This window comes from Felis catus, chromosome B3 (genome assembly GCF_018350175.1).
Source record: "Felis catus isolate Fca126 chromosome B3, F.catus_Fca126_mat1.0, whole genome shotgun sequence".
NCBI classification, from domain to species: domain Eukaryota; kingdom Metazoa; phylum Chordata; class Mammalia; order Carnivora; family Felidae; genus Felis; species Felis catus.
The window spans coordinates 58,874,842-58,901,572 of NC_058373.1; the positions used below are offsets into that span (position 1 = coordinate 58,874,842).

The following is a 26,731-nucleotide window of genomic DNA, read 5'->3' on the forward strand; positions in this document are numbered from 1 at the left end:
GCAACCGAAATGATGAGAGCAGTGGCGATCTAGCTGACACTGATGCAAGCTGCCCTCACCCTTTCCAGGTGCGCCTGCTCACTGGCATTGGAAGGTACAATGAGATGACCTACATATTTGATTTGCTGCATAAAAAGCACTACTTTGAAGTGCTGATGAGGAAGAAGTTGGATCCGGTAGGTGTACAGTATTTTGAGCTCCAGGACGGCATATATTGTTGACTTTACAGCTGACTTCTCAGGAACAATCCCATCAGGGTGGCCCCCTGGGATCAAAGGGAGAGAATTAAAGAACTTCCTAGGACACACACCGTAACCAGTAGCTTTAAGTTACAGAGTTCAGACTAGGTAGCAATTATCCCAATAGATGTTAAATAATGAGGAAAACAAGTTTGTGCACTTCCTGTCAGCCTGTCACCTGCCTCGGCTGTCTGAATGCTGGCTCCGGGGAAGCAAAAACCCTTCCTGGGAGCCATGTGGAAGTAGATTAGCCAGCTCAGAATGCTGTGTCTGATGGCTTTGAGTGGAGAGTTTTCAAGGGACCATGAGAATGCGTGTTTCCAAGAGCCACTAGGAAGTGAATGGAATGCCCAGGCCTGGGCTTGGAAGGCTGTGGGGCAGCTTACAGTGATGACCAGGAAGGAGGCCTGGAAGCCAAGGCCTGACCTGTCAGCCCTCTAGGCTCCGGGCACTTCTCTGTCTTCGGCATGCCATGTGACCCCAGGCATGTCACTTACGGAGGCTCTGTTCCCAAATCATTCATTTGGCTGATTGATTGCTTCAGCCTCTTTAACCTCTGAAGATTTGAAAACCAAGGCACATTTTTGGCTTCTGGGAACTTGAGCTCAGCGAATCAGGACTAAGAGATAAAGCAGAAAAACTCTCCCCAGTGCTGGGCCAGTTTCAGGACAAACCAGTCCAATTGTGAGGAGAGGAGCAAGTCCTGGGCCGAGGTACACCTGCAGGATACCCCAGAGGGTTTTTTTAAAATTGTTTCCAAGGCCTTTTGGTTTGTGCACGGAAATATTCTTTTAGTAAGTTTTTTTCCTGATAACAAAAGTAACGCATATTCACTATAGAGACACTTGGAAAACAACAATGCACAGAAAAAAGTCCTCACCAGGAGACAGCCACTGCTAACAGTCTGGTGTAGGCCCTTTCTCTGCACATGTGGCCAGAAACATATATACATACGTAGTTACGTATTTTTTAGCAAAACTTTTATCATGGTGTGTAGATATAAAATAGCCTGCTTTTCTCACTTAATAAGCATGTCATGAATATTTCCCAAACCAACATTGGCTGTAATGGCTACATGGTATTCTCTTCGTCCTTATTCTGGACATCTGGATTCTTTCCAGTTGTTTGCTATCGAATACCTGTGGTACATCCATCTCAGCACGTTTCTCTGCTTCTTAAGGGATAGATTCCTAAAAAATGGAACTGTTAGAGTAATGCACATGTGCACATTTTTGAGGCTTCTCCCTTCTGACAGGTTTCACCGTTCACATTTGTACCAGCAGAGAGAATGTGCCTGTTTTCTTGGGGTAGCATAAACTTTTGTGTTCATTTTTGCTTATCTTTTCCTTTTTCTTGGGAGTTGTCAAGGAACTTTCAGAACCAAGGGACTCAGCCAGTCATGCCCCCTCGCAGTCACTGGTTGACCTTGGTACTCCCCTTTTTCCCTGGGCAGAGTGGTACCCTGAAGACAGCACTGCTGGACTACATCAAACGCTGTCGCCCAGGAGACAGTGAGAAGCACAACATGATTGCTCTGTGCTTCAGCATGTGCCGGGAGATCGGGGAGAACCACGAGGCAGCTGCCTGCATCCAACTGAAATTGATCGAGTCTCAGCCCTGGGGTGAGAAAGGTCACAGCAGTGCCCTCAGGCCAGTGCTGCCAGCCAGGAGAGGTTTTTGGGACTAAGAAGGGGATTAATACCCACTTCAGCTATTAACTGCCACTCAGTGGGGCCCCAGCTGGGCAGACAAGAGACGGAAGGGGATTTGGAAGGCATTTGCCCCTCTTGTAGCCCATGCACCCGGGGTGACATCCATCCGGAAGCAATGTGTACACTGAGGCTGGGCAAGCCTGCCTTGATGCTTCTGAGAACTAGATGAACCCTGCTCCAAAGTGTGTGCTTCTGGTCCAGTAGCCTTTAGCTGAGTAAGACATGCCTGCCTCCTAGCGAATGTGAGCTGGATGTTTCTAGTCCAGCCCACCATCACTGAGTGGGATGGGAGCAGCCAGCCTCCGGAGTCAGACACACCCCACAGGTTTCCCCTTCTCTCCTGCAGAGGACCGCCTCAAGGATGGGCACCACCTGAAGCAGCTGCTGCTGAAAGCCCTGACTCTGATGTTGGATGCAGCAGAGAGTTATGCCAAGGTAACAGTGGAGTCTCATTCCAGAACGGCCTTAGAGCTTGGTGTCTGCAGTAGGAATTATCTCCCTGGGCTCTTCCAAGTGAAAGGAGACGGAGTCTTGGGCCAACGGGGGGCAGAAGGGGTGAGTTCAGTTGCTGGAAGGTTCCCAGGGGACATGCCAACATGTCCCCTGTGCCTCCCTCTACCCTTGTCTCTCAGGACTCCTGTGTGCGACAGGCCCTGCACTGTCACCGGCTCACCAAGTTGATAACACTGCAGATTCACTTTCTGAACACTGGCCAGAACACAATGCTCATCAACCTGGGCCGCCACAGGCTGATGGACTGCATCACTGCTCTACCTCGGTTCTACCAGGTAAGCAAGGAAGGAAACTCTAGAAGTCAGCTTTGTTGCCAGCGCACCCCTTCCTGCCACCCCTCTCCTGGGGCCCACAGGTTGAGTCACTTGCCTGGAATGTCAGAACTAGAGACAGAATCAGGGTAATTGTAAGCTTTTACTTTTAGCTGTCCGATACACCAAATTGCTTTTCATGGCAGGATTTGTTAGCATATTGTTTGGACAGAGGTTGGAGCTTGCTGTTAGGCCAGCAGAAAGGCAGACAACCTTTGGAGAAACATTCCTGCTAATGGGCTGAGTATCTCTTAGCCCCACTGTTTCTAGGATGGTACACCTGGGTTAGCATAGGGAGTCAGGGCTGCTGGGAGGCTGGCTTTAGCACTTAGGTTACCAGGGAATCAGCCCCTTCCCTGTTCCTTACACAGTTGAGTTAGTGGGAAAAATACCATTTCTCAGTAGTTTTACTAACTCATTGTGAAGATTAAAAATACCGCAGGAAAATGTTTGGGGTTTAAGGGAAGAGAAATGTCAAACGAACACCAAACTTCCCAATGCTAATGCTAATAGTCTTTCCGCATGTTGGTGATGGTCACATTCACCATGAATGTAACAGTAGGAAGTTGTTTTTTAGAACCCCTTGCCTTCAATTTTATATCAGATAGGGTTCTAATGGTATCCTTCTTCCCCTCCATCCTTTTATAAGGCTTCTATTGTAGCTGAGGCCTATGACTTTGTTCCTGATTGGGCTGAAATTCTATACCAACAAGTGATTGTTAAAGGAGACTTTAATTACTTGGAAGAATTTAAGCAGCAAAGGTTATTAAGATCTAGTGTATTCGAAGAGATTTCAAAAAAGTAAGTATTAAAATGACTCTGCTTTGAGATAAGGCATGGGTTAAGAATGCTATGGCTAAATAGAACATGTCTGTAGCTGCCTCTCTGAGATGGCAAACAGATGTCAAGAATCCCCAGGGGCACCTGGGTGGCTCAGCCGGTTGAGGATCAGAACTTTTGGTTTCGGCTCAGGTCATGATCTCGCAGTTCATGAGGTAGAGCCCTGCGTCAGACTCTGCACTGACAGCGCAGAGCCTGCGTGTGATTCTCTCTTCCCCTCAAAATAAATCAACTTAAAAGATCTCTTGCTTCTGGATGTTTTTTTTAACAAACGTATGCAAATAGATGAATGAGAACAGTTTACTTACAGCACGCTGAATTTAAAATGGGAGGACAGCTGTTCAGCTTGCCCAAGGTGCCAAACACTCTAAACCTCAGAGGCCTCCTTTGGAGTACTGAACTTAGTGCAATTAAAGTGAGCATTAAGATAACATTTTTAATGAAATAATTTCATGTTTATCCAGGACCCCTAATACCATAGATAGAATTTCTCAGATTCCAGCATCGTCTCCTATGTAAGTAGCCGTGTCAGAGTAGACAGCTCTCGCTCAAGATACAGTATCTTAACCTGTACATTCTTCTGTTTCTTTTCTAGATACAAACAGCATCAGCCTACTGACACAGCTGTGAAAAACCTGAAGAAGTTACTCACTTATTGTGAAGATGTCTACTTGTATTACAAACTTGCATATGAACACAAATTTTATGACATTGTAAATATGCTTCTGAAGGACCCTCAAACTGGCTGCTGTCTAAAGGACATGCTAGCAGGTTAGGTGGATGCAGATGATAGGAGGGTGGTTACTGCCGAGATGTCATAGATGCCTGTTTTCTTGTACTGAAGTGAGGTACTGACAGATGTTTGTTCAGAATAATGCGGTGGGGTATGTGTTGTCAAGTTGTAAAACCCCAGGACTGACCATAACCAGTCCTCTGTGAATAGTGGGTAAATGAGAGAATTTTCACAAGGAAATTCTTACTTAAAAGTGATTGTTCATCTATACCACTTCAGATAGTATAGTATTAAGATCAAAAGCTCCATCTTCCTGAAGATGGCTTCTATTTAGATATGCAATATTGATTAAAGAATATCTGTGCCTGCAGATTCCAGTTTCAAAGGAATTTAATATTATTTACACAGTTAAGGAACAGATGATACATTTCCATTTGTTAGAAACTGATCTCTATAATAAAATAGATTTTAAATTCATTGTATGTCATCATTACTGCCAAGGAAATCTTAGCCCTTGTCTGCCCTAAAACAATCTTTATTTACTGTAATTATTGCTGTGTAGTCATTGCTTTCTGTTAATTCCTCCAATCATCTAGACAGTTCTTACACTTAGTAGTCTACAGAGCTTTGATTGAGGTTCCTATTTCCTATTTAAGAGAAACTTAAAACATGTTTTGTTGTCCCTACTTTTGATTCTCTGACAGTTTCAAAAAGACTCCAACCACAAATTTGGTTAAATTGCTTAAAATATATAATAAAGAGGATCACCCAATCTATGCTTTTACAGCTGTAACCTGAGTAATAAGCTCAATTACTCCAAATAAATAAGCTCTTCTCCGTACTGAGTTAGGCCTTACTATCTAAACAAGCAAATAATTTGCCCAAATAAATAAGGAGAGGAAGGCAGCCCTATACCTTTGTCGCTCTAGGGTGACACTAATCAGGCCTGGCACATCATTTTTGTCTTAAAGCTGTTAACTGCTCATCAGGCATTTATTAATAGCTTTGTAAGTATACAGAGAACTCTAGTCCCAAGAGCTGTTGTTCTATACTCTCCAAAAATATCTCTTGGGAGTTAACACAAAATTTAAGTCCTCACAATAGTGATTTTATTAAATTAGTTGCTTTATAAAACATTGCAGATGTCATAATTGTTAACATAACAATTTACCAAACTGTAGTCAACTGGTGCAGTTTGCTGAGCATGTTTTATAAAGGAAAGGAAATGCCAAAACCCTGTTAAAGTTGTTCCATTGCAGCCCAGGAGAACAAAGGAGGATTGTTCAGACACTTAAATCAGGGAAATGAAACAGGTAAAGAGCTTCCCTCCCCCGTCTGAAGCACTCCGTCAGCAGAACAGTCTGATAAATAGAAACTAGACAGTCTATGCATTCAAGAGATTCCACAACTTGTAATGCAACACAATAATGGAGGTCTACCTTCTTCAGCTTCAAAGTTGGAGGGTTTTGGTCATTTGATTTTTAAGTATCAAGCTAGTGCTTTTCAGCCGTTGTATCTTCACTCTGAGATAAGCAGTCTTCTTCACAATATATTTTTAATATCCTCACGCTCAATTTTAAGACAAAGCAATTTTAATACTAGGTGCACACGGCATGCCCTTGCTGCAAACTGCTTTTCTTGACAAGTTATGAAGTAGTTCAAGGAGGTATGGTTAAGGCTGTATTACTGAATGGTGCTGGTAAATACTACACAATTTTTGTCATGTTGCAACCTTTGTTTCCAATTCAGTGACTGCTGCTATGGAATCAGAGAGCAACAATGACAACATTATTACGCTTGTTTTTTTTAAACTATGATTTAGTAGCAACTGAGGTTCCCAATTTTAACCCCTTGGCAGCAAGATCCAAGTTCCCTCATTCGCACATTAGCACCTAAGTGTCAAGGGGTTAAATAACCAGCACAAAAGATACTGCACTTCTGATTGTAGCATTTGGCAGAACTGAAAGGAAAGGAAGTTGTGCTACATGTTGAAGGGATTGTGGGCAACAGAAAGAAGACACCAGGAGAAGATAAAATGTCACATGAAGTCTTCATAGTCTTGTACATATCCTCCATCATAACCACCATAATCTGCCAGATCGTCTTTCATGGTGGCCTTTAATCCCCCTCCAGGAACCACGCCTTTCTTCTTCTTTTTGGCTTTGCTTTGCTAAAGACAAAAGAGAGTTAATTCATGAGACTGTCCACTGTGGGCACCTTTTTCTGGTACAGAAACCCTCACAGAGACACTAAAGCCTCTGGCAACAAAAAAACTTTAGGGGAGATCTCAGACCTAACCCAAAGCAATTTCTGTTCCAAAAGAAAACTCTGACCATGTCTGTGAACAAAAGGACAGTAATGGCACTCAGGCTCCAGCTCTCTTCCAATTTAAATTTTAGTTCAGGCTCCCAGTACACTGAGAATATTATGCCTACACCCCCATCCTAATGTGATAGGCATCTCCCTTGCATGTTTGCCCTTACCTTTTCTTGCTTTTGTTTTTCACTGCAAAGCACAGTCAATGAATTGGTAATCTTTTTCAAGTCATCAATTTCCACTAAAAAAAAAAAGAAAAAGGAATTACCACCTCTACTTTGTCCATCATTAGCTTCAGTAACTTTAAAAAGGCTATGAATTTGTCCTGTTAAACATAAGATGGTAAAGAATCACGATTCAGTCTATGGCTAGGCTCACAAATCAGAACTATTTAACGTAAAATAGAAAACTCAGCAACAAAAATTTTATAATGACCTGAAATAACCAAGACACCATTGTTCAAAAAGAAGCCCGAAGTGTCTTTAGAGCTCATACTGTCCCCTACCATACCTCCTTAACTCAATCTAAACATGTGAGGGGGCAAAAAAAAATAAACACATGGAGGATCACCATGCCTTTCCACAACACATCCTCGATGCACACTGAGGAGTGGCTGAATGAACACGAGACAACCATTCTTAAAACTACAAATTACAACTCCCCACCCTTTAGGGTCTCTATTTCCTACCACTTCTACCACGGGAACCAGAATGAAAACAGGTTATCTCAGAAATCTCAGTATCCTACTAGGAGACAAGTCTGATTAGTGGACAACACATCCTTTGGTCCTTATAAAAATACCAAGCTGAAACACAGCAGTTTTTAGCTACCAAAAAAGAGTTTCAGTTTTGGTTAGAGAGCACCTTCAAAAAGAAGAAAAAAAGTATATGTAAATAAAATACCAACTATGGGTATATCACTAATCAAATTCAGAACACCCAAATTAGTAATGATTTCTCAAGGAAATCCCAATTGAAAGTTCATCGTGTAGGATTCCTTTTTCTCGATCTTAAAAACAGCAGTGCTAGCAAAAACAGTCCCTTCCACATTAGTGCCACACCACCCCTGGTTTTTACTCCCACACACCCTGTCTCTGAAATGTATGACTCCTTTCAGGGCATGGCACCACACCCACAGACCCAGAATATAGGTACCTGTTCCGTTGAGCAACTTAAACCTATAGTCACAGGCTTCTTTGTTTGTAAAATGAACACTTACTATGGTTGCACTCAGCTCTAAAATTCCGTATGGTGAGAGACAGTTTTCCCCAAAAGATACTTCCTCGTCCATTTAAGATATAATTAGATAAGGGGAGCCAACAGCTCAGAGCCTGCATCGGATTCTGTGTCTCCCTCTCTCTCTGCCCCAACCCTGCTTGCACTCTCTGTCTCAAAAGAAACGTTAAAAAAAAATTTTTTTTAAGATATAATTAGATAAAAGAATAAGCTAGTGTTTTATCAGCTTTGTATCAGCAAAGTCCAGATGTCCCTTTGGGAAGCCATTTTAAAAACATTAAGAAGAAAGCCTCAAAAAACAAAACCACTCAAACTCACTGGGTATTTGCAGAACATTCCCAAGGTAACTTCTGAAAAGGAAATCCTAAGTCTGTTATAGCATCCCAAAAAAAGTCAACCTCCATCCTCCTATGATGGGCTGTTACTAAAATCCACCTACAGAAGTAGAGATTAGAATTACTTACATGAAATACACACATCTCGAACTAAGGCTTCCAAAAAACTGGCATAATATAGTGACTTTTCATATTGTGTAATTTTATCTTTTAGTAACTTTCCAAACTCTGTGAAGTCATCTCTTGAAGATGGGTTCATAGCATCTATTCCATAAACTGTATTATTAACACCTGCAGGAGAAGAGGGAGCACTAAAAATATCAGAAAGATTTTTTTTTAGGTTTATAAACCAATTCGGTATCTGAACAACGCTGTTATTTCATGCTAAAGCAGAGTTTCTTAACCTGGGTCCACTGGAGTTCTTGGACAGAATTCAGCAGGTCTGCAAATTTGGATCAAAGATTACAACTTTATTTTCATTAACCTCTAATTTAGCATTTCCTTCCATTTTGATTATAGGCAATAAATCACAGTGGTTATAACTAGCAAAAACCTGTTACTAGTAAAGATCAGATATTTTCATATCACATTACAGTTGTAGTTCTCTTAAAATATTGTTTCGGTCATCATTACTTTCAAATTACATTACTTATTAGATAGACCTGCCACTAGATCTTATTTACTGCATTAATAATGAAACACATTATTACTGTATCTCGTCTTTTTAACATTATACCTATTTCAATATAACAGACTTACTTAGTAAGTAAAATTCTATGAATTTTATTTTCTGCATTTAAAAAATCATATTAAGAGGAAACCTGTAGTTTTCACCACAGCACCAAAAGCGTCCCTGGCACAAAAAGGATGTTTTTAAAGTTTATGTCTAAGAATAGCCTGGGCCTGGGTGGATCAGCTAAGCGGCTGACTCTTGCTTTTGGATCAGGTCATGATCCCACTGTCATGGGATCAAGCCCTACGTCGGGCTCCATGCTGAGCATGGAACCTGCTTGGGATTCTCTCTCTCTGCCCCTCTTCCCCTGTTCCTTTCTCAAAATAAATAAACTTAAAAAAAAAAAAATAGGCCACAGTAAAATGGGGAGAGAAGGAAAAAGCAAACAAAACAAAAACCCAGATGGCTCCTGTCAAAGTATGCAGCTGACTCCAGAAGCTAAGAGGGGTAAGCCATGTATTAAAATCCCAACAGAGGGGCACCTGGGTGGCTCAGTTGGTTAAGCATCTGACTTCGACTCAGGTCATGGTCTCACAGTTTGTGGGTACAAGCCCCGCCATCAGGCTAGGCTCTGTGCTGACGGCTCAGAGCCTGAAGCCAGCTTCCGATCCTGTGTCTCCCTCCTTCTCTGCCCTTCCCCCATTCATGCTCTGTCTCGCTCTCAAAAGTAAATAAACATTTAAAAAAATTAAAAAAAAATCCCAACAGAAAGAATCTGGCCTAAAAGGATTCTAGGCTAAGAGACAGTACACTTTGTATCTTCCTCAATAGCAAACTGAGTTAACAGTATCACTGATTTAGTATTTTAGTATGAGAAATACAACATTAAAACCCTATTAACTAAATGATGGCTGTATGAATCCATGTTTTTGCCTTGCAATCCACAATTGTCCCATTTTAGAATTTTTAAGTAGCATGTAAACTCTTTTCTTTAATAAACACTTGGCTGGCTGTTACCATGCTATGAAGACACTGGATAATGGCTGCGTGCCCTCTGCAGGTTAAGATCTGCCAAGCACACGCCAGTGCACAGGAGCACCCAAAGTAACTCCTCAGGTTGCCAGCAACTCCTGGAGTGAGAAAATCACATCTCCCACAGAAAGGACAATGATCACTTGTCAGCCTTCCTTAAAGAACAGGAAGGATGGGGATACAATTAGCTATGGGTTTCAAAGCTCTTTAACTCTTTCAACATAATCTTCTACTCTGAAAAGTACACAATAGGTAATGACAACAATGAGCTTAATTAAACAAAGGGAGAACTTTTAACTATTTCTTTGGCCATGTTTCTTACTTTCCCCTTCATGTCATGTTACTCTCCCCCTAGAACACTCTGAACTTCCATACATACAGGATCCTGAATATGTTTTTTATCTCATGTACCACTCACAACTGTAGCATGGCACACAGAAATGGAAGCCCTCTAAAGACTGGGTATGGCGAGGGCCAAGAAGGGTCACAGAAAGGAATGATCCTGAGCAGAGGCACAGCTGAAGGTGAATGCCCCACAGGAACATTCTTATCCAGATTTAAGACAATAGGACAGCCCTATAGTCAGTTCAATATTTAAACCTCAAAGCTACAGACCTCACATTTCATCCAAATTTCATCCAGCTGATATATTTAAAGGAGCAGGAAACTTTATTTGAAAAGGTCCAAAGATTTATCTTAATAACCTTTTATGTGATACTCGGAACATAATCATTAAAAAATCTGAAAATGTATTTCACTCTGCCTTAAGCAATGAAACCTCAAATATAAAGTAAAAACTACTTTCTAATATCTAAGTTAGCCAGTATTGTTATGCCAAAAATGGAGATGTTTTCTAAACTTTCATAACTAGTAAGACTTCCACCGCATGCACTTGGAACTTCAATACTTCAATGCAATCACCCCCTCCCTGCACCTTACCAAAAGTTTCTTTTGCTAATTCAAGGTCTGACTCTTCCTGTAATTTCTTTAGCCGCAGTTTATCTGCTAATTGTTCTTCTGGTGTTAGCACTTTAGGTTCTTCAGGTTCTTCTAACTAAAATGAGACAGAAAGAAAATTTTAAAACGGCTGGGATTATGAATGACCAGTACATTTTTGAATTGTGAACTTTTTTTAATAAACACAAAATTATAAATAATAGCAAATACTTATAAAGTGTTTTATTTCAGGCATCCTTCTAAACACCTCAGATGTTCTTATCCTGATTTTACACAAAAAAATTTGAGGCACAGAGAGGTTAAGCAACCTGTCCATGGTAACAGAAGGTTAACACAGCTGCTAATGTGAGAGAGCTGAGTTAAGAACCCAAGAAGACTGAGTTTATTTCCACAGCCTTTTTAAAAAATATGGAATTGAGATTGTAGACAAGGGAAAAATCACACTCACATTCTGCTGCTAAAGACTGTATATTGATTGAAACAACCTTTCTAGGGCAACTTGGTAATGTGCATCAAGTCTTAAAATAACTTTTATATGCTTTATGTGGACTCAATTCCACTTCGAGGTATTTATCTTAAGAAACCAAAGATGCACACTAACATTTAGCCACAAGGATGTCCATTGGAGTATTACTTATAATTTCCAATAAATTTAGAGATAACCCAAATGTTCAACAAAAGAATAAATAAAACATGGCACAGCCATATGACAATACAGATGGCCCTTGAATAAAACAGGTCTGAAAAGCATGGGTCCGCTTATTCAGACTTTTTCTGGTATTTACAGTACAGCAAATGCATTTTTCTCTTCATGATTTTCTTTTCTCTAGTTTACTTTACTGGAAGAATATGATATATAATACACACAACTACAAAATTATGTGTTGACTGTGTTAGCAGTAAGGTTTCCAGTCAATAGTAGGCTATTAATAGTTAAGTTTGGGGGAAGTCAAAAGTTGTATGTAGCTTTTTGACTGTGCAGGGGTCAGCACCCCTAGCCCTCACATTGTTCAAAGGCCAACTGTACTATGCAAACATAAAAAAAATGTTTTGGGGGCACACAGGTGGCTCAGTCAGTTGAGCATCCAACTCTTGTTGATTTCCATCCAGGTCATGATCCCCCAGGGTCATGGGATGGGGCCCCACATCAGGCTACATGCTGAGTGAGGAGCCTGCTTAATATTCTCTCTCTCTTCCTCTGTCCATCCCTCACTTGTGCACACACACGTTCTAATTAAAAAAAAAAAAAAAAATTGGGGGCGCCTGGGTGGCTCAGTCCGACTTTGGCTCAGGTCATGATCTCACAGTTTGTGAGTTCGAGCCCTGCATCGGGCTCTGTGCTGACAGCTTGGAGCCTGGAGCCTGCTTCGGATTCTGTGTCTCATTCTCTCTGCCCGTCCCCCAGGTGTGCTCTGTCTCTGTCTCTCAAAAATAAATAAAAATGTAAAACAAAACAAAACAAAACAAACCACCAAAAAACGTTTTCCTCTTGGGGCACCTGCGTGGCTCAGTAGGTTAAGCACCCCACTCCAGCTCAGGTCATGATTTCACAGTTCATGAGGTCAAGCCCCATGTCGGGCTCTATGCTGACAGCTCAGAGCCTGGAACCCGCTTCAGATTCTGTGTCTCTCTCTCTCTCTGCCCCTCCCCTACTCATGCTCCATTTCTGTCTTTCAAAAGTAAATAAACAATAAAAAAATTTTAAAAAAAGTTTTCCTCTTATTTACATTTTTATATTATTATTATAAAAGTAACACATTATCATTGTTAACAAATTTTAAAGGCACACAACAGAAGTTGTCAGTTATTTTCCAGTTCTACTTCTCTGACAGTCAACAGTTTAGTGAATATCATTTCTTTATACTGTGATACTTCCTACAACAAATGTATCACTTTTACTATGAAGGAGAATCTATGACAGTATTCATTAAAGTGGGAAAAAAGTAAAGGGAACTTGTGCTATTCATAGTTAACTATGTCTATGCAGCTTGCAGATTCTGACTCACAAGTCCACTTCTGAAATACATCATATTTTGTTTCTCATGGAGAGGATAAAATGAGAAATGTCATTATGCCAAGTTAGGAAATCTCAGAACACTTTCTAGAAAGAAAAAAGGAAATATCTTGACTTAACTGTCTTTGTAGACCTGGACATTATTATTTCCTGCATCAAAACTGAACTCATCTTAACTCAATATTTTACTTAAGACAAACTGAGCACACTCTAATAAGGTTTCTTTATGTTGGATATAAATACCAAGACACAACAAAGGAAGTACAAATTCTAACTTCAATGACCAAGAAAGATCTAACCAAGATGGCTTCTTAGACTGAGGTCTAAGTTTCTATTGCTTGTTCTGATCATAGAAACACACATGTAAATATTTTTGATATGCAAGTATAAATTATTTTAAAAGTATCTAAAATGTCCCTGACTGGGGAAACACACTCTGATACATTGTTGGCAAATGCAAACTGGTACAACCCCATACAGAGGGCAATTTGAGAACCCTTGGCAAGACTACAAATGTAATTTGCCCTCTGACCCATCAATCTCTCATTTGACAATCTATCCTACAAATATGACTATACCCATTAAAAATGACACACAGATACGGCTATTCATGGAAGCACTGTTAGTTCAAGTACAGGAATGGGGAAAAAAGATCCAGCTGCCCATGACTAGAAGACTGGTAAAATAAAATATGGTACATATTTGTAGCAACAGAATACCATACAGCTACAAAAAACAAAAAATAAAAAAGAATAAACCAAAAACTAGTGAAAATGCTTTCTTATAGGGGGTGACAGGGAACAGGACGGAGAGGACAGGACAGGAATGGATGTTTGAGACTTTTCTGAGTGTACCATTTTTGTATGGTTTTGCCTTCTGAACATTATTTCATGTTTAAAAAATAAAGTTACATAAAAAATAAAACTTTAAAAATGGAAACGGTAACAAATGACTCTAAAATGTGTATCAAAAGACATACTGACACAAAATAATACAAATGACTTTAGAACCCAGAACATAATTATACATCCTTAGAGGATATATTCTCAATGCAAAAAGAATTGCAAAGAAATCCTACAAACATTGTTAGTATTACTGGTATTGTAGAAAAGCAAATAAACAATTATGTTAACGTTATTAGAATCCATGAACTAACGCTGACATACACAACACATATACTCATGCATTTATTTCTTTCCTAGCTTCACCTATAAAAATGGGTCTAGAAGGCAAGGCCACCTCAATAATGCTGAGTACTACTAGCAACTAGATTTGGCTTCTAAACATCATTTCCACTAAAAACCTCAGGGAAGTAGCACATTCCAGGCTTAAAGAAGAGAGTTTACCAGGTGAGCCCGGCACTTATTGTGCCAGAAAGCAGAAGTTTTCAAAGACTAATAGGGTTCTGTCAAAAGGATGAACATTAGAACAACTGAAAGGGTTTCCTACTGGCCAAAGTTGGGAAAATTTGAGCGTCAAAAGAATAATTACTGTATCTGAGTAAAATTTATAAAAACCTGTACATGTACAAATTTACTCAAAAGAAAAAAACCCACAACCCCCTCATTTTTCAACCCTTTGAAGTTACTATTACACTCCCTCCTTACTCTGGAAATTAGTGATTACAAGAAAACAACTAAGCTTTTACTCTGCTTTTCTAGCACAAACCATATCAAAGTAATCAAACAGCAAAGCAAGTAGAAGAGGAGGAAGAAAAGCCAGCCAGTAACAAATGGAAGAGAAGTCACTGGATGAGAAAAATCACCATTCTGCAATCCCTAATAAAATAATTAGGCAACAATCATTACTAACACTAAACTAATGGGTGGGAGCTTGACGTGAAATTGGATTACTTACAAGAATATGTAATTTTATAATAGAAGGATCAGACTGTTACCACCTTAACCCAGTCATCAATTTTAGCATCACTAATAATAGGACAGATATTACGTGACTCTTGATGTGATATGATGCAATATGAAGCACATAGCATGACCTCTAAAGTATTCCAATTAAAAAGGTTTAATCTGAATCCAATCAAACTTTTAGACTTACCGGCCAAGTTACAGGAAATTGCAACTGTAAGTAATCAGACAAATCAAAAAGGTGGGATATTCTACACGACAAATGGGCTCCTCTGTTCAATAAGTGAATGTCATTTTACTTTTTTTTTTCAAGTTTATTTGAGAGAGAGAGCACATGCATGTGCATAAGCAAGGGAGGGGCAGACAGAAGAAGAAACAGAACTCCAGGCAGGTTCTGAGCTATCAGCCCAGAGCCTGATGCAGGCCTTGAACTCATGAACCCTGAGATCATGACCTGAGCCAAGATCAAGACTTGGATGCTTAACCAACTGAGCCACCCAGGTGCCCTTACTATCATTTTAAGACAGAGAGAAAGATACTCTAGGAGACTTAGGATATGTTAACAACCTAATGCAATGAATCTAAGGTCCTTGTTTAAACAAACCATATGTAAAAGATATCTTGGGACAATTAGAAATTGGGCACATACAGGGGTACCTGGGTGGCTCAGTTCGTTAAGGGTACGACTCTTAATCTCAGCTCAGGTCACGAACTCACGGTCATGAGATCAAGCCCAACATTAGACTCCACACTGAGCGTGGAGCCTGCTTGAGATTCTGTCTTCCTCTGCCCCTTCCCTGTCTGTGCACTCTCTCTCTCTCAAAAAACAAAATAAAACAAAACAACAAACAAAAAAACCAACCCATATAAACTGAATATTAAATGACATTAAAAAATTACTGTTCATTCTATTAGATACGTAATCATGTGAGAAACAGCTTTGATTTTTCAAAGATGCATACTGAAGTAAAGATAAAATGCACATTTTATTTACTTGATTTTAACAAAAAAAGATGAAGCAAATATGGCAAAATATTAGCAACTGTTAAATTTAGGTGACATACATGATTATTATGATAATTTATCTTTTATTTTGAGGGGCTTTTTTAAATATTTATTTTTGAAAGAGAGAGCACGCGCAAGAGGCAGAGGGGCAAAGAGAGAGGGAGACACAGAATTCAGTTTGGGGATTTACTTCTCTAATAGTGTCCATTTATAGTCTTTACAAAGCCCGTCAGACTGCTAGGTAATACTTGCTGTCTATTAAGACAATGTAGCATTACTGATGTGAGAATTCTGTATTTCAGGAAATGAGTATTACTTACCCTCTTTTTAATTTCTTCTTGCCTTTTTTTCTGCTGCCGTTCTTTCTCTTTTATTTTCTCTGCTATTTTTTTCTTTTCTGAAATTTTTACTTCTGAAAGAAATGTTTTAATCACAGTTACCTTGAATATTTTCCAGTTTGTGGATGAGACAGACATAACAATAATATACTTCAAAAGACCAAACTTCTCCTAGCTCCAATTTCATATGGTGATTTACTCGTGAATAACAATGGGAAAGTTCTGGGACTCTTCCTTTCTCTTCTCTGATCTGACCCCTAGGACCCAAACATCTCCCTTCATATTTCCCCAGTGCTTTCAGCAGGATTTAGATTATTAAAATATGAGATCACACCCTCCTCTACTGTCTCCTAACAGCAGCACTCAAACAGAAAGTGGCAGGCAGTATCCAATCTGATTATGTTTTGAGGGGAGAGAAGAGATGGGAGGAGAAGAGAATAAAGTGAGAATGGAAGGGTGTTTGGTTTCTCAACACAAAAATTTTCAATTTTGCAAGCATTTTGTCATTTGTCTTAACAGAAGTATTACATGCTCACAAGATATAAAACCAAAAATGAAGGAACCCCAGTGGCTCACCTGGTTTTACTTCTGCTTCCTCTTTTTTTTCATCATCATCATCATCCCAGTTATCCTAAAGAAAAGGACTTCTATTAATAATTCTTGCCTGTTTACTTTTCCATGTGCAACTTATCTAACTCCACAGAAAAAAGTATTTTTTTTTGTACTGCATTAAAACTGTAAATTAATGTTAGGAAAATGCACATCTTCATAATGTTGAGCCACCCTAGCCAAGGAAAAGGGCTGTTTTTCCATTTGTTCAAGTCTATTTCTGTATCTTTCAAGGAATGTTTTAAAGTTTCCCTCTTGGAGATTTTGTGAATTTCTCTTCAAGTTTGTTCCTAAGTATTTCTCTTATGTGTTCCCATTGTAAATTGGAGGGTTTTTTTTTCCTTCCCTGTTATGTCCTCTAACTGGTTATTATTTGTGTATACAATTGGTTTTTACATGTTAATTAATTTGTCATTTTCATTGATTCTCTAGGGTTTTCCAGGTGTACTATAACATCATCTGTAAATGAAAATGGCTTTACTTCTTTACCAATTCTTATGCTTCCACAACTGATTTATCTAACTGCACTGGCTAAACCTCTAGTACACTGTGAATAATGGCAGAGATAATGGGCATCATTATTTTGTTTTTTGTTTTTTGAGAGATAGAGAGCAAGTGGGGGAGGGGCAGAGAGAGAGAGGGAGACAGAATCCCAAGCAGGCTCCAGGGATGTCAGCACAGAGCCTAATGCAGGGCTTGAACTCACAAAACTTGAGATCATGACCTGAACCAAAACCAAGAGTCAGAAGCTTAACCAACTGAGCCACTCAGGCACCCCTGCCTTGTTGTTCTTAATGGAAATATTTCTAGTGTTTCCCTACGAAGCATATGCACCCCACCACATTTATGCAGTAAAATTTATCAGTCTTTTCTTTTTATTGCCTGTGAATTTCATCAAGTCAGTTTCTTCTAAAACATGTATGCTTTCATTGTTTTTTATTTAGATCTCTAGTCCATATGGAGTTTTTTCTTTTGTGTGGTATGAAGTATGGATCTAACTCTTTTTCTAAATGGTTACCTAATTGTCATAGCATCAGTTATTAAAAACTATACCTGAGCCCTGTGATTTGCCACATACTAAATTTTCACAGGTACTTGGTCTACTTCTGCTTTCCCACAGGTCTACTGTCTCTTCATGCACCAATACCACACTGCTTTCATTACTTTAATTAATTATAGTATGTTTTTATGTAGGTCAAGGCTGGTTCCCTCTCTTATAGGTTTTCAGGCTTTTTAGTGTTCTCCTGGCCATTCTTGCATGTTTGTTTTTCCGTATGAAATTTTATATCAACTTGTCTGTTAACACAAGACAACCAAGCCAAAACTACTTCTCTTAAAGTAATTTGCAGTTGTTTTAAATAAAAAATTAAAAGGACCTTATATTTCTTACTTTCCCAAATGTGAAAGCATCCAACATTCTAGCCAATGGCTCAATTATTGATATACAACACAACCTATACAACACAATTATTGGTATACAACACAACCCTGATTAATGAATTAAATCTATATAATATTTAAGCCCAGTATTTAAGAGCAGTCAAGAGCTGATCAATAGCTTATTGAACCCACTCCCTAACTTGGGTAGGGCACTTTAAGGTTCATCTATACTCTTGTCTTTTCTACACCTAACACAGTCACTGAACTAAATATAAACTGATTATCAGACAATTTTCTAAAGGTTCCAGAGACTTTAGAATGTTTAAGTTTAATAGGGACAGCCATTTGAAGCTGAACCACAGGATTGCAAGAGGCTCTGCTGCTGCTGGAAGATGTAGAGGCTGACTAATGTGCCATAACTATGACACCAAGCTTCTGTTTTATAACAAGACAGCTCATAATGAATCAGTCTAGGTATTTAAACTAACCAAGCCTCGATTTTAATAAAATTCTCTAAGTCCACCAGAGAACTAAAAAATCCTGATTAAGGCTATCATAGGCTCTGCAAGCAGAGTAGAAAGAAATTTGGATAAAAGTAAAACATTTTTATAATCACCTCACCTTGGCAATTTAACTCACAGGTCAAGGTTAACAGACTGAAAACAAACCTGCTAGTCATTATTTGGACATCTAAGATACAAGAGTTAGAAATTAAAAAGCAAATGTTTGTATAATCTGACTGGTTTGCTTAAGTGCTTGTTATCAATACACCACAGTACAAAAGGAACCCTAGAGTTGAAAATAAAAATTAACTACTAGGAGTTTTTTGTTATTGTTTTAATCTTCACATAATATAGAAAGCTGGGTCTGTGAGTGATATCCTGCTTAGGTGGTGCTCCAGACAGGAAGACCATTTGCTTACTTCAAAGGGGTACATATTCACCACTCTCTATTAATAATAGTGATGATGATGATGATGATGATGATAATAAAGCATTTACTAAGTGTTTACTTTGCACCAAACACTGTGCAAAGGGCCTTACATGTAGTAACCCTCACGAAGTTAACCCTCACGAAGTCCTGTAAGTAAGATGGTGGTTTCTCCATTTTATAGGTAAGAACATTAGGCCCTCAGATAGCTATCCTAAAATCTCAGTGAAAAGTAATGAATGAACCAAACCAACCAACAAAAACAAAACAAAACAAAACAAAACAAAACAATGAAGGAACCAGGTTTAAAGTGTCATAGTAAACAACTTCTTACTGGAGTCCTGGAGTATACCATAACTATCTGAGAACTAGGTCCCTCCCCACTAAAATTCATTCCATCAATCAGTTCTGGAATGAGCTCCCCTGGAATTGCAGGAAAGCTCATCAAAGGAAGGGTATGGCACAGAGTGATGTGTCCAGCTACAACTATACCAGTTACCTACCTCAAATTGCCTGTGATGGTTTTCTATTAATTTTAAGAAACAAGTCTAGCAGCCTCTGGTACCAGGAGGCCAAGAGGGGAGAGGTATAGCTAAAAATGAGCAGCTTCATCCCAATACCTCCAACATGGAGAAACAGATACATCAGGAGCATTTCTCAGTTCCCTTTCCCAGTAAAAACATCACCCCACCCCCATCCATATCCCTGTGCCCTCAATATCTCATTTATACCAACTCTATGTACCACCCCTATCCCAGTTCCTGGTTTCCCTAAATCAAAGTATAAATCTTATTCCAGACACTCAAGTTAAACTGTCCCATCAGGGCTGACATAATGAGGCTACCTAGATTCCACCACAGAATGGATTTTAGTAGCAACAGCAGTGGTTCCTATCAACAAGTCCTGGGAACAGCTATGGCACCTGCTCCTGCGTTCATAAAAGGACCATGGAAGGGAAGCTCTGCCTGTCACCCTCACCCCAAAGTGCTTGAAACAAGGCTGCCCTGACTGGGGACAAGTCCCTAAAGAAGGGAGCATAGTGAAGTCAACAGAGAGACTTCCAAATAGACGTAATTCCCACAGCATAAGGCCAGGTAGTTTTCCCCAAGAACTAGAGTTTTTGTTTCCTTAGTTATAAAATTTGCCAGCGCCTAAAAAGTAAATGTAAGGTCAAAATCTGCCCAATTTGCTGTAAACACTAGGACTTTGTAAATGCTGACAGTAAGTTCAGATAAAATTTAAAAAACGTTCTTAGAGAAACACCTAAAATTTAACACGTTTAAACAGAGAGTAAGTCTGTAATTTAGTAAGCTCTAAATGGTTATTTGGTTCCAGAGAATACTTATCAATAACCAAGTAAATTCCTTACCCAATTTTTGGTAGCTAATAGATCATCCAACCGTAATATTCAATTAAAAAATTTTTTTCTGATGTTTATTTATTCTTGAAGGAGAGACAGAGACAGAGCGTGAGCAGGGGAGGGGCAGAGAAAGAGGGAGACACAGAATCCGAAGCAGGCCCCAGGCTCTGAGCTGTCAGCACGGAGCCTGACATGGGGCTTGAACTCACGAGCCAGGAGATCATGACCCGAGCTGAAGTTGGACACCCAACTGGCTGAGCCACCCAGGCTGCTCTCCTAAAATGGCTAGCTACCTTCCTTAGAACAGAGGCAGTTTAGGGGCACCTGGGTGGCTTGGTCAGTTAAGCGTCCAACTTCGTCTCAGGTCATGATCTCATGGTTTGTGGATTCGAGCCCCATATCCGGCACAGTGCTGACAGCTCAGAGCCTGAAGCCTGCTTTGGAATCTGTCTCCCTCCCTTTCTGCCCCTCCCCCACCTGTGCTTTCTCTTTCTCTCTCTCTCTCTCTCTCTCTCTCTCAAAAATAAACATTAAAAAAAATTAAAAGAAAAAAAAGAACACAGGCAGTTTATAAATCTCTTGCTAATCTACACTCTTCTACAGATACACACCCAACATCATTTGATACTTTGCTCTGAAAGAGATGGCTGCTTTTCAAGTTTAAAACCTACTTCCCAATTGAACATGACTGAGAACTGAAAACAAAATTTTTAAACCCTGCTTTTTAAACATTTCTAATAATACAGCCAGTAGTTGCCTGATCTGTCATTTTTACAATGCACAACTACAGAATGTCACATGCAATCAGAGAACACATTTAGGGCTGAAAATGCTTTCCAACTTAAGCAAGATGTATTTATAGATCATCAAACAGACGTAGCTTCAAAGGAGCAGTAAAATTCTTCTGCCCCATAGCAAGAGTCCATTAATTAACATATACTCTTTTACTTCCCTTTAAGTAATTTGGTTTAGATAAATAACCTTTTGCAGAAAAAGAGTCTTTTACTGATGTTCTGTAAGCTGTACTGACGTGCTCTAAGAGGCTTCAGAACTGTGTAATAGGCTTCTGGCAAGTCTAGACTTCCCAGCAAAGTTCAGTTCTTAAAAGAAGCCTAAATGTTCTTCCATCATCTCAAAACTATGCTGGTTTCTGGAAGCTAAGGTACCTGCCTCTAAAGTCTACTTCATTTCATTCAATTCATTAAGTTTTTAACATCCTACTATGTATTATGGCTAAGCACTCCGTTGAATTCCATCTCAATGCCTACCAGTTTCACATGTGGAACTATTATTAATCAATCCTACTTCAAATGCCTGGCTAAAGCAATATCAAGACAATGAACACTAAACAAATGGCTTATTTATTTTCAGTCATCCAGCATGACAAACACATTTTCAACACCAAACATGCTTCCTAACAGAGGCACCTGGGTGACTCAGTCGGTTAAGCGTTACACTTCGGCTCAGGCCATGATCTCATGGTTTGTGGATTCGAGCCCCGCACTGGGCTCTGTGCTGACAGCACAGAGCCTGTTTTGGATCCTCTGTCTCCCTCTCTCTCTCAAAAATAAACGTTAAAAACAAAACAAAACAAAACAAAACACTTCCTAACCAAAAACTTACTAGTTTATAAAACCTGCCAGGGTAGTTTGATATAATTGAGATTTCCTCAAAATAATGATATAATTGAGATTTTCCTCAAAATAATCTGGTTAGGGGAGAATAGTTAAGTGGAGATACAGAAGAAATAAGATTGCTCATGGATTTAAATTTCTCTTTAGTTCTGTTTATGTTTGGAATTTTTCATGAGAAGTTACACACTTCAAGATACCCATTTCCTGGCAAAATGCCCACCTTCTGAGTATTTCCCAAAAATCTCCTCTTCTTCAGAAATGCTATTTCTAATGCTTGAAAAATGTCCTTACTCTGGTAGATTTAAGCTATTAAGCAGGATACGATCCTAACAGATAGTTGAATGGGTAGGATGAGTCAGGCAGTTTTCAACTAAGTTCATTCTCGGATCTTTTAAAAAGAATTGTATAATAACATTTGATGTGCAAATGCCAGAGATGCTTGAACACAGCCAGTTTTCTCAAAACAATTCTATACAACTTGAATAAATCCGGTTTTTAATCTATTCTATTGAAATACTAGGAGGCTAGTAAAATAAAGTAAAAGTTGTACTGTCCCTGCTTGCAGGGGATATGCACTCATTGCCTTAACACAACCTACACATCACTCCAGCAATGGGGAAGGAGCCCAGTGACATATGCCAAGTGAACACTTCCTCCCTACCTCTGCATAACATCAGGATAGCAAGAAAGGTAAAATAAAGCCAGCCCGTGACATGAGACTATTTTCCTAGTTCTCATCTTTTGTTTTCTTTTTTTTTTTTTAAGATTTTATTTTTAAGTAATCTCTATACCCAACAGTTGACTCAAATTTACAACCCAGAGATCAAGAGGCTCATGCTCTACTGACTGAGCCAAGCAGGCACACCTAGTTCTCTTGTTTTTAATTGGGAAGAAGCACAGCTTCTCTCCTCATGATTAACAATTCTATAGTTTCTCCTAAATCCATTTCTGTCACTGCCAGACAACTAAGTCAAGGACAGCAAAATGTTATAATGTCTACTGAAGAACAGTAAACTACTGAAGCAAATTACTGCAACAAAGACCTCAGTTTTCCTTTCATTTCTCAGGATATTACAAATGACACTAAATCTATATTCTTAAAAGTTAAACACTAGATGACAACACAAAGCTAAGAACTTACTCTGTTTCTACATCTTACTTTTGAAGACTTAAAAAAATGCATATATTATACTATTTAAAGGCTATGATTATTTGATCTTGTGAAAACTAAGCTTTGTTTTCATATATTTACAAAAGGATTATGTATTAAAACATCAAAATTCAGAAATTTGGTACTACTCATTACCATCCAAAGTGACAAAATTCAACTCTAGACTGGTAAACTGAACAAGCAAAAACTTGCTTGTTAATCATTCCATTCAAAACACAAAATTCACAGTAAAGAGCCATCGTGGAGGGTCCCCTGGAGCTCAGGAAATCACAAAATGTGGCACAAAATAAACCCAGATACTGGATCTAAACAGGGTATTTCCCACAAGCCAGAAAAATTAAGGCAACATCCTGAAGTAAGAGAGTATTAACGTTTGCGTGCCTCCCAAGTGCTAGGCAACTCTGCCTAATGCTAGACATATTAGATCATTTAAAATGCAAAACAACCCCCTGAAGTTATCTCCTGTAAGGACAATTTAGATTGGGGAACTAAAAGGAAAGAGTAAAAAAACTTGTGGGGCGCCTGGGTGGCGCAGTCAGTTAAGCGTCCGACTTCAGCCAGGTCACGATCTCGCGGTCCGTGGGTTCGAGCCCCGCGTCGGGCTCTGGGCTGATGGCTCAGAGCCTGGAGCCTGTTTCCGATTCTGTGTCTCCCTCTCTCTCTGCCCCTCCCCAGTTCATGCTCTGTCTCTCTCTGTCCCAAAAATAAATAAAAAACGTTGAAAAAAAAACTTGTTTATGGCCACAAATATAGAAAATGTCAAGGCAATAATATACACCTAGGTCTGTCTGATTCTAAAGCAGAGGAATCAAATTACTCCATGAATAACATACCTTGGGAATCTTGAAGAAATTCAATAGAAATAAACCAACATTTCAAGTGAGAAATAAAATGGACAAGTTCAGCTTTTTTCTCCAAGATCAACTTCAATGTTTATGTAAAAGAAATAAGATATTTGCATAAAAGAAAAATTCTGCACTAAAAGAGTGACTGGACAAGATGACCTTTATGGTCCCTTACAACCTGTAAATCTCCAAAATTAGTTCCAAGTGGTGAGAATTATATTTATCAGGAATGACACCATTTAGATCCAATAATCACAGGCAGGTTACTTCATGGCATTAGTCCCGACTACTCCCTTCAAGCTTCATTTTCTGGTACTTCTTTCCTGATTTCTCTCTCTTCTCATTTGCTGAATTATTCCCAATAGTCAGAACAGATGTCCTAACTGCTGCATCCAGTAAGCACAGAAAAAGTGAAAGGACAAATGTGAACTAAATGCTCAAAATAGAAAATCTGTTACAATGTAGTAAGGTAACTAATATCTTGCAATGAGAATGATACACAATCCATTCCCATGTCTATACAACAAGTAAATGAAGCATCTAAGTTTATGCACAATAGCACTACTCATTTATTAACCCCAATGTGTGCAAAGCTCACATTATTTCTGGACCTCAAGCTGTTCAATAAAGTAGATATCCACCTCATCAGACTCAGGAGAAAAAAAAAAAAATCCAAACATAAGTAGTATTAAGTTCATAGTGATACCTAGCTTAAATTTTTTCAGCTCAAGCAGAAGGACTTAACAGGACTCCCAATATGTGTTGAAGGGTATAAGTCAGGAAAGTAAAACACTAAGTGAATCAAAACCAAGAGAAACCATCTTCTCAATTCATACAAAACTCTGCACAAATGTAAAAAGATTTTGAGAGTTCTGTTAGAAAGAATCTTAACATTCTGGGCTTGAGATGTTTGTTAACTACCAAAAACAAACAAAAAAAATGAATGTACTAGTCATAATGTCATCTGGACCAATATGAGTCCCCAGGAGTTTTCAACAACAAACGACAAGGGTAAATCTGGTTCAGATCAACAAGGCATAGGAAAAAAACACTGGCCCCCTCCTCTATTCTAGCCAATATTTTCTTAGGCGTCGTTCGTATGCGAATAAATAACTCACTCCGTCAACTCTCCGTTTTCCCAGGACTACCTAGGTTTCTGACAACTTAACTGCTGGCTATCTCAGTACTCGGTTAATATTTTTACAACAGGGTGGGGAGAGGGTAGTCTAAAGTTATTTTGTAAACTTTACTGTTTCTACTTGTCTTGTGGGGGGGGGGGGAGGCTAAAATTAAAGCACAATATTTCATTCATCAAACTGGTCTAACAAACTCTACAAATGGGCCTTCAGAAACAAAAATGAGTTACTGCCCCTAGGGATACCTGAGCTCAAACAGGCAGGTGGTTGTAAGACTTTCCATATGGGATAAACCATTGGGCTCAATGCCCAACTTCCCAGATCATTCTGGCGAGTGGCTCCAGACCGCGAAGTTTGCACGTGGGCCGGGCCCGGCCGCTGCTGTCACCTCCCGTCGCCAATTGGTGGGTGGGATCCGGGCCGGGACGCAGACCCTTAAAGAAGGGTTGGGGCCGAGGCCGCCACCGCCCTCGCCAAGGAAATCCAAAAGGCCACGCTGCTCGACTCCGGCCCAAATGGCCGGCGAGCGTAGGGGAGGAGGGCACCGGGGGGCCCTACGCTCGCGTCTGGACCCGTAGACCGCAGGCTCGGGCGGCGCCCCTGGGCCCAGAGTCCACCAGCTCGCCCCTCGGCGGGCATCCCCGCCCGAGACAGCGCCAGTTCGCTCCCGCGCGGCCCGGAGTACCGGCCCGCACCCACCTTGACGTCCTCGTCCTCGTCCTCGCCTTCCCAGCGGTCCCCGCCGGCGGTGCCGCCGCCCCCCACCTTCCGCACCGGGTCTTCCACGGAGAACGTGTCAGCGTCTACGGAAGAGAGCGAGCCGCGTTAGTGCCCGATTCAGCTTGGGGCCAGCGCCGGCCCAGCCCCTGCCCCTCGTAACTTCCCCTCACCCCAGGAGTCAGAGTCCCCCGCTGCTGCCGCCGCCATCTCGAACCGGGTGTGAGCGTGTGTGAGGGGAGAGCTAGCGAGGAGTTAGCGCGGCGGAGGTGAGTCACTGACTTTGCTCTCGTTGGCCGGCGCGGGGCAGGCTGGGACCGTGGCTGACTCTGCGCCGGGGCCCAGGCCCCGCCTCTTCTGGCGGCGGCGGCAGCGGCGACGCGCGCGCGGGCGAGAAGGGGGCGTGGAATGCGGCCGACAGCGCGGGAGTCGGCGGGAGAGTGAGACTGAGTGTTCCTTACCCCACAGCGTGGAGGTAGTGGTCCTGGAGGTAGTGGGGCGGGGAGAGAGGAAGCGCACAGGAGACGGCTGCCCCAGCGTGGGTCCCGGCGAGGAAACATACGTGCGAGGAAGTTAGAAGGGCGCCTTTCTTGGCGCTTGGTGCTCGCCTGTCGTTGCTACCCTTTCCCTGACAACTGCAGCCCCGCCCCGACCGGCCGGGTGCGCCCTCCCTATCTTCACTGTGGCCACCGCCCGGAGCTGTTGGCGGATACCAAGGAGACCCCCAAGCTTTCCAAGCCGCGCCCGCCAGTGGGGGCGGCGGACCCGCGGCCCCGACCCCCGGAGGAGGCGTCGCGCGCTGGACAAGGGGAGATTGCTCTGGACGCCGGC

At 40.6% G+C, this 26,731-nt stretch overlaps 2 protein-coding genes across 3 annotated transcripts in view; one reads left to right on the top strand and one right to left on the bottom strand.

Moving 5' to 3' along the window:
* Window positions 1-4,825, top strand: part of SPG11 (SPG11 vesicle trafficking associated, spatacsin) — an 88,302-nt gene extending 83,477 nt beyond the window's left edge. For both annotated transcript variants that reach the window (XM_003987209.6, XM_045059405.1), the window contains 6 exons: window positions 69-176; window positions 1,693-1,861; window positions 2,298-2,386; window positions 2,584-2,739; window positions 3,425-3,576; window positions 4,211-4,825. In XM_003987209.6, coding sequence (XP_003987258.3) covers window positions 69-176; window positions 1,693-1,861; window positions 2,298-2,386; window positions 2,584-2,739; window positions 3,425-3,576; window positions 4,211-4,391 — 855 coding nt within the window. In that variant the 3' untranslated portion in view covers window positions 4,392-4,825. The remainder of the gene's footprint in view (window positions 1-68; window positions 177-1,692; window positions 1,862-2,297; window positions 2,387-2,583; window positions 2,740-3,424; window positions 3,577-4,210) is intronic.
* Window positions 4,826-5,434: 609 nt separating this feature from the next.
* Window positions 5,435-26,235, bottom strand: EIF3J (eukaryotic translation initiation factor 3 subunit J). The gene is made up of 8 exons (XM_003987207.6): window positions 26,074-26,235; window positions 25,883-25,986; window positions 16,695-16,749; window positions 16,101-16,192; window positions 10,879-10,993; window positions 8,364-8,525; window positions 6,832-6,905; window positions 5,435-6,518 (listed from the first exon to the last, which is right to left on the bottom strand). The coding sequence occupies exons 1-8, from the start codon at window positions 26,108-26,110 to the stop codon at window positions 6,387-6,389; spliced, it is 771 nt and encodes a 256-aa protein (XP_003987256.1). The 5' UTR covers window positions 26,111-26,235; the 3' UTR covers window positions 5,435-6,386.
* Between the last annotated feature and the right edge of the window lie 496 nt (window positions 26,236-26,731).

Bases quoted from the DNA above. Each gene is read 5' to 3' on its own strand.
- EIF3J (XM_003987207.6), bottom strand. From the start codon at position 26,110: ATGGCGGCGGCAGCAGCGGGGGACTCTGACTCCTGGG. The intron at 10,994-16,100 runs GTAAGTAATACT...GTCTCATTTTAG, and splicing joins AAGAAGAAATTAAAAAGAGG to TTAGAAGAACCTGAAGAACC. The intron at 8,526-10,878 runs GTAAGGTGCAGG...CTTCTCCTGCAG, and splicing joins ATTAGCAAAAGAAACTTTTG to GTGTTAATAATACAGTTTAT.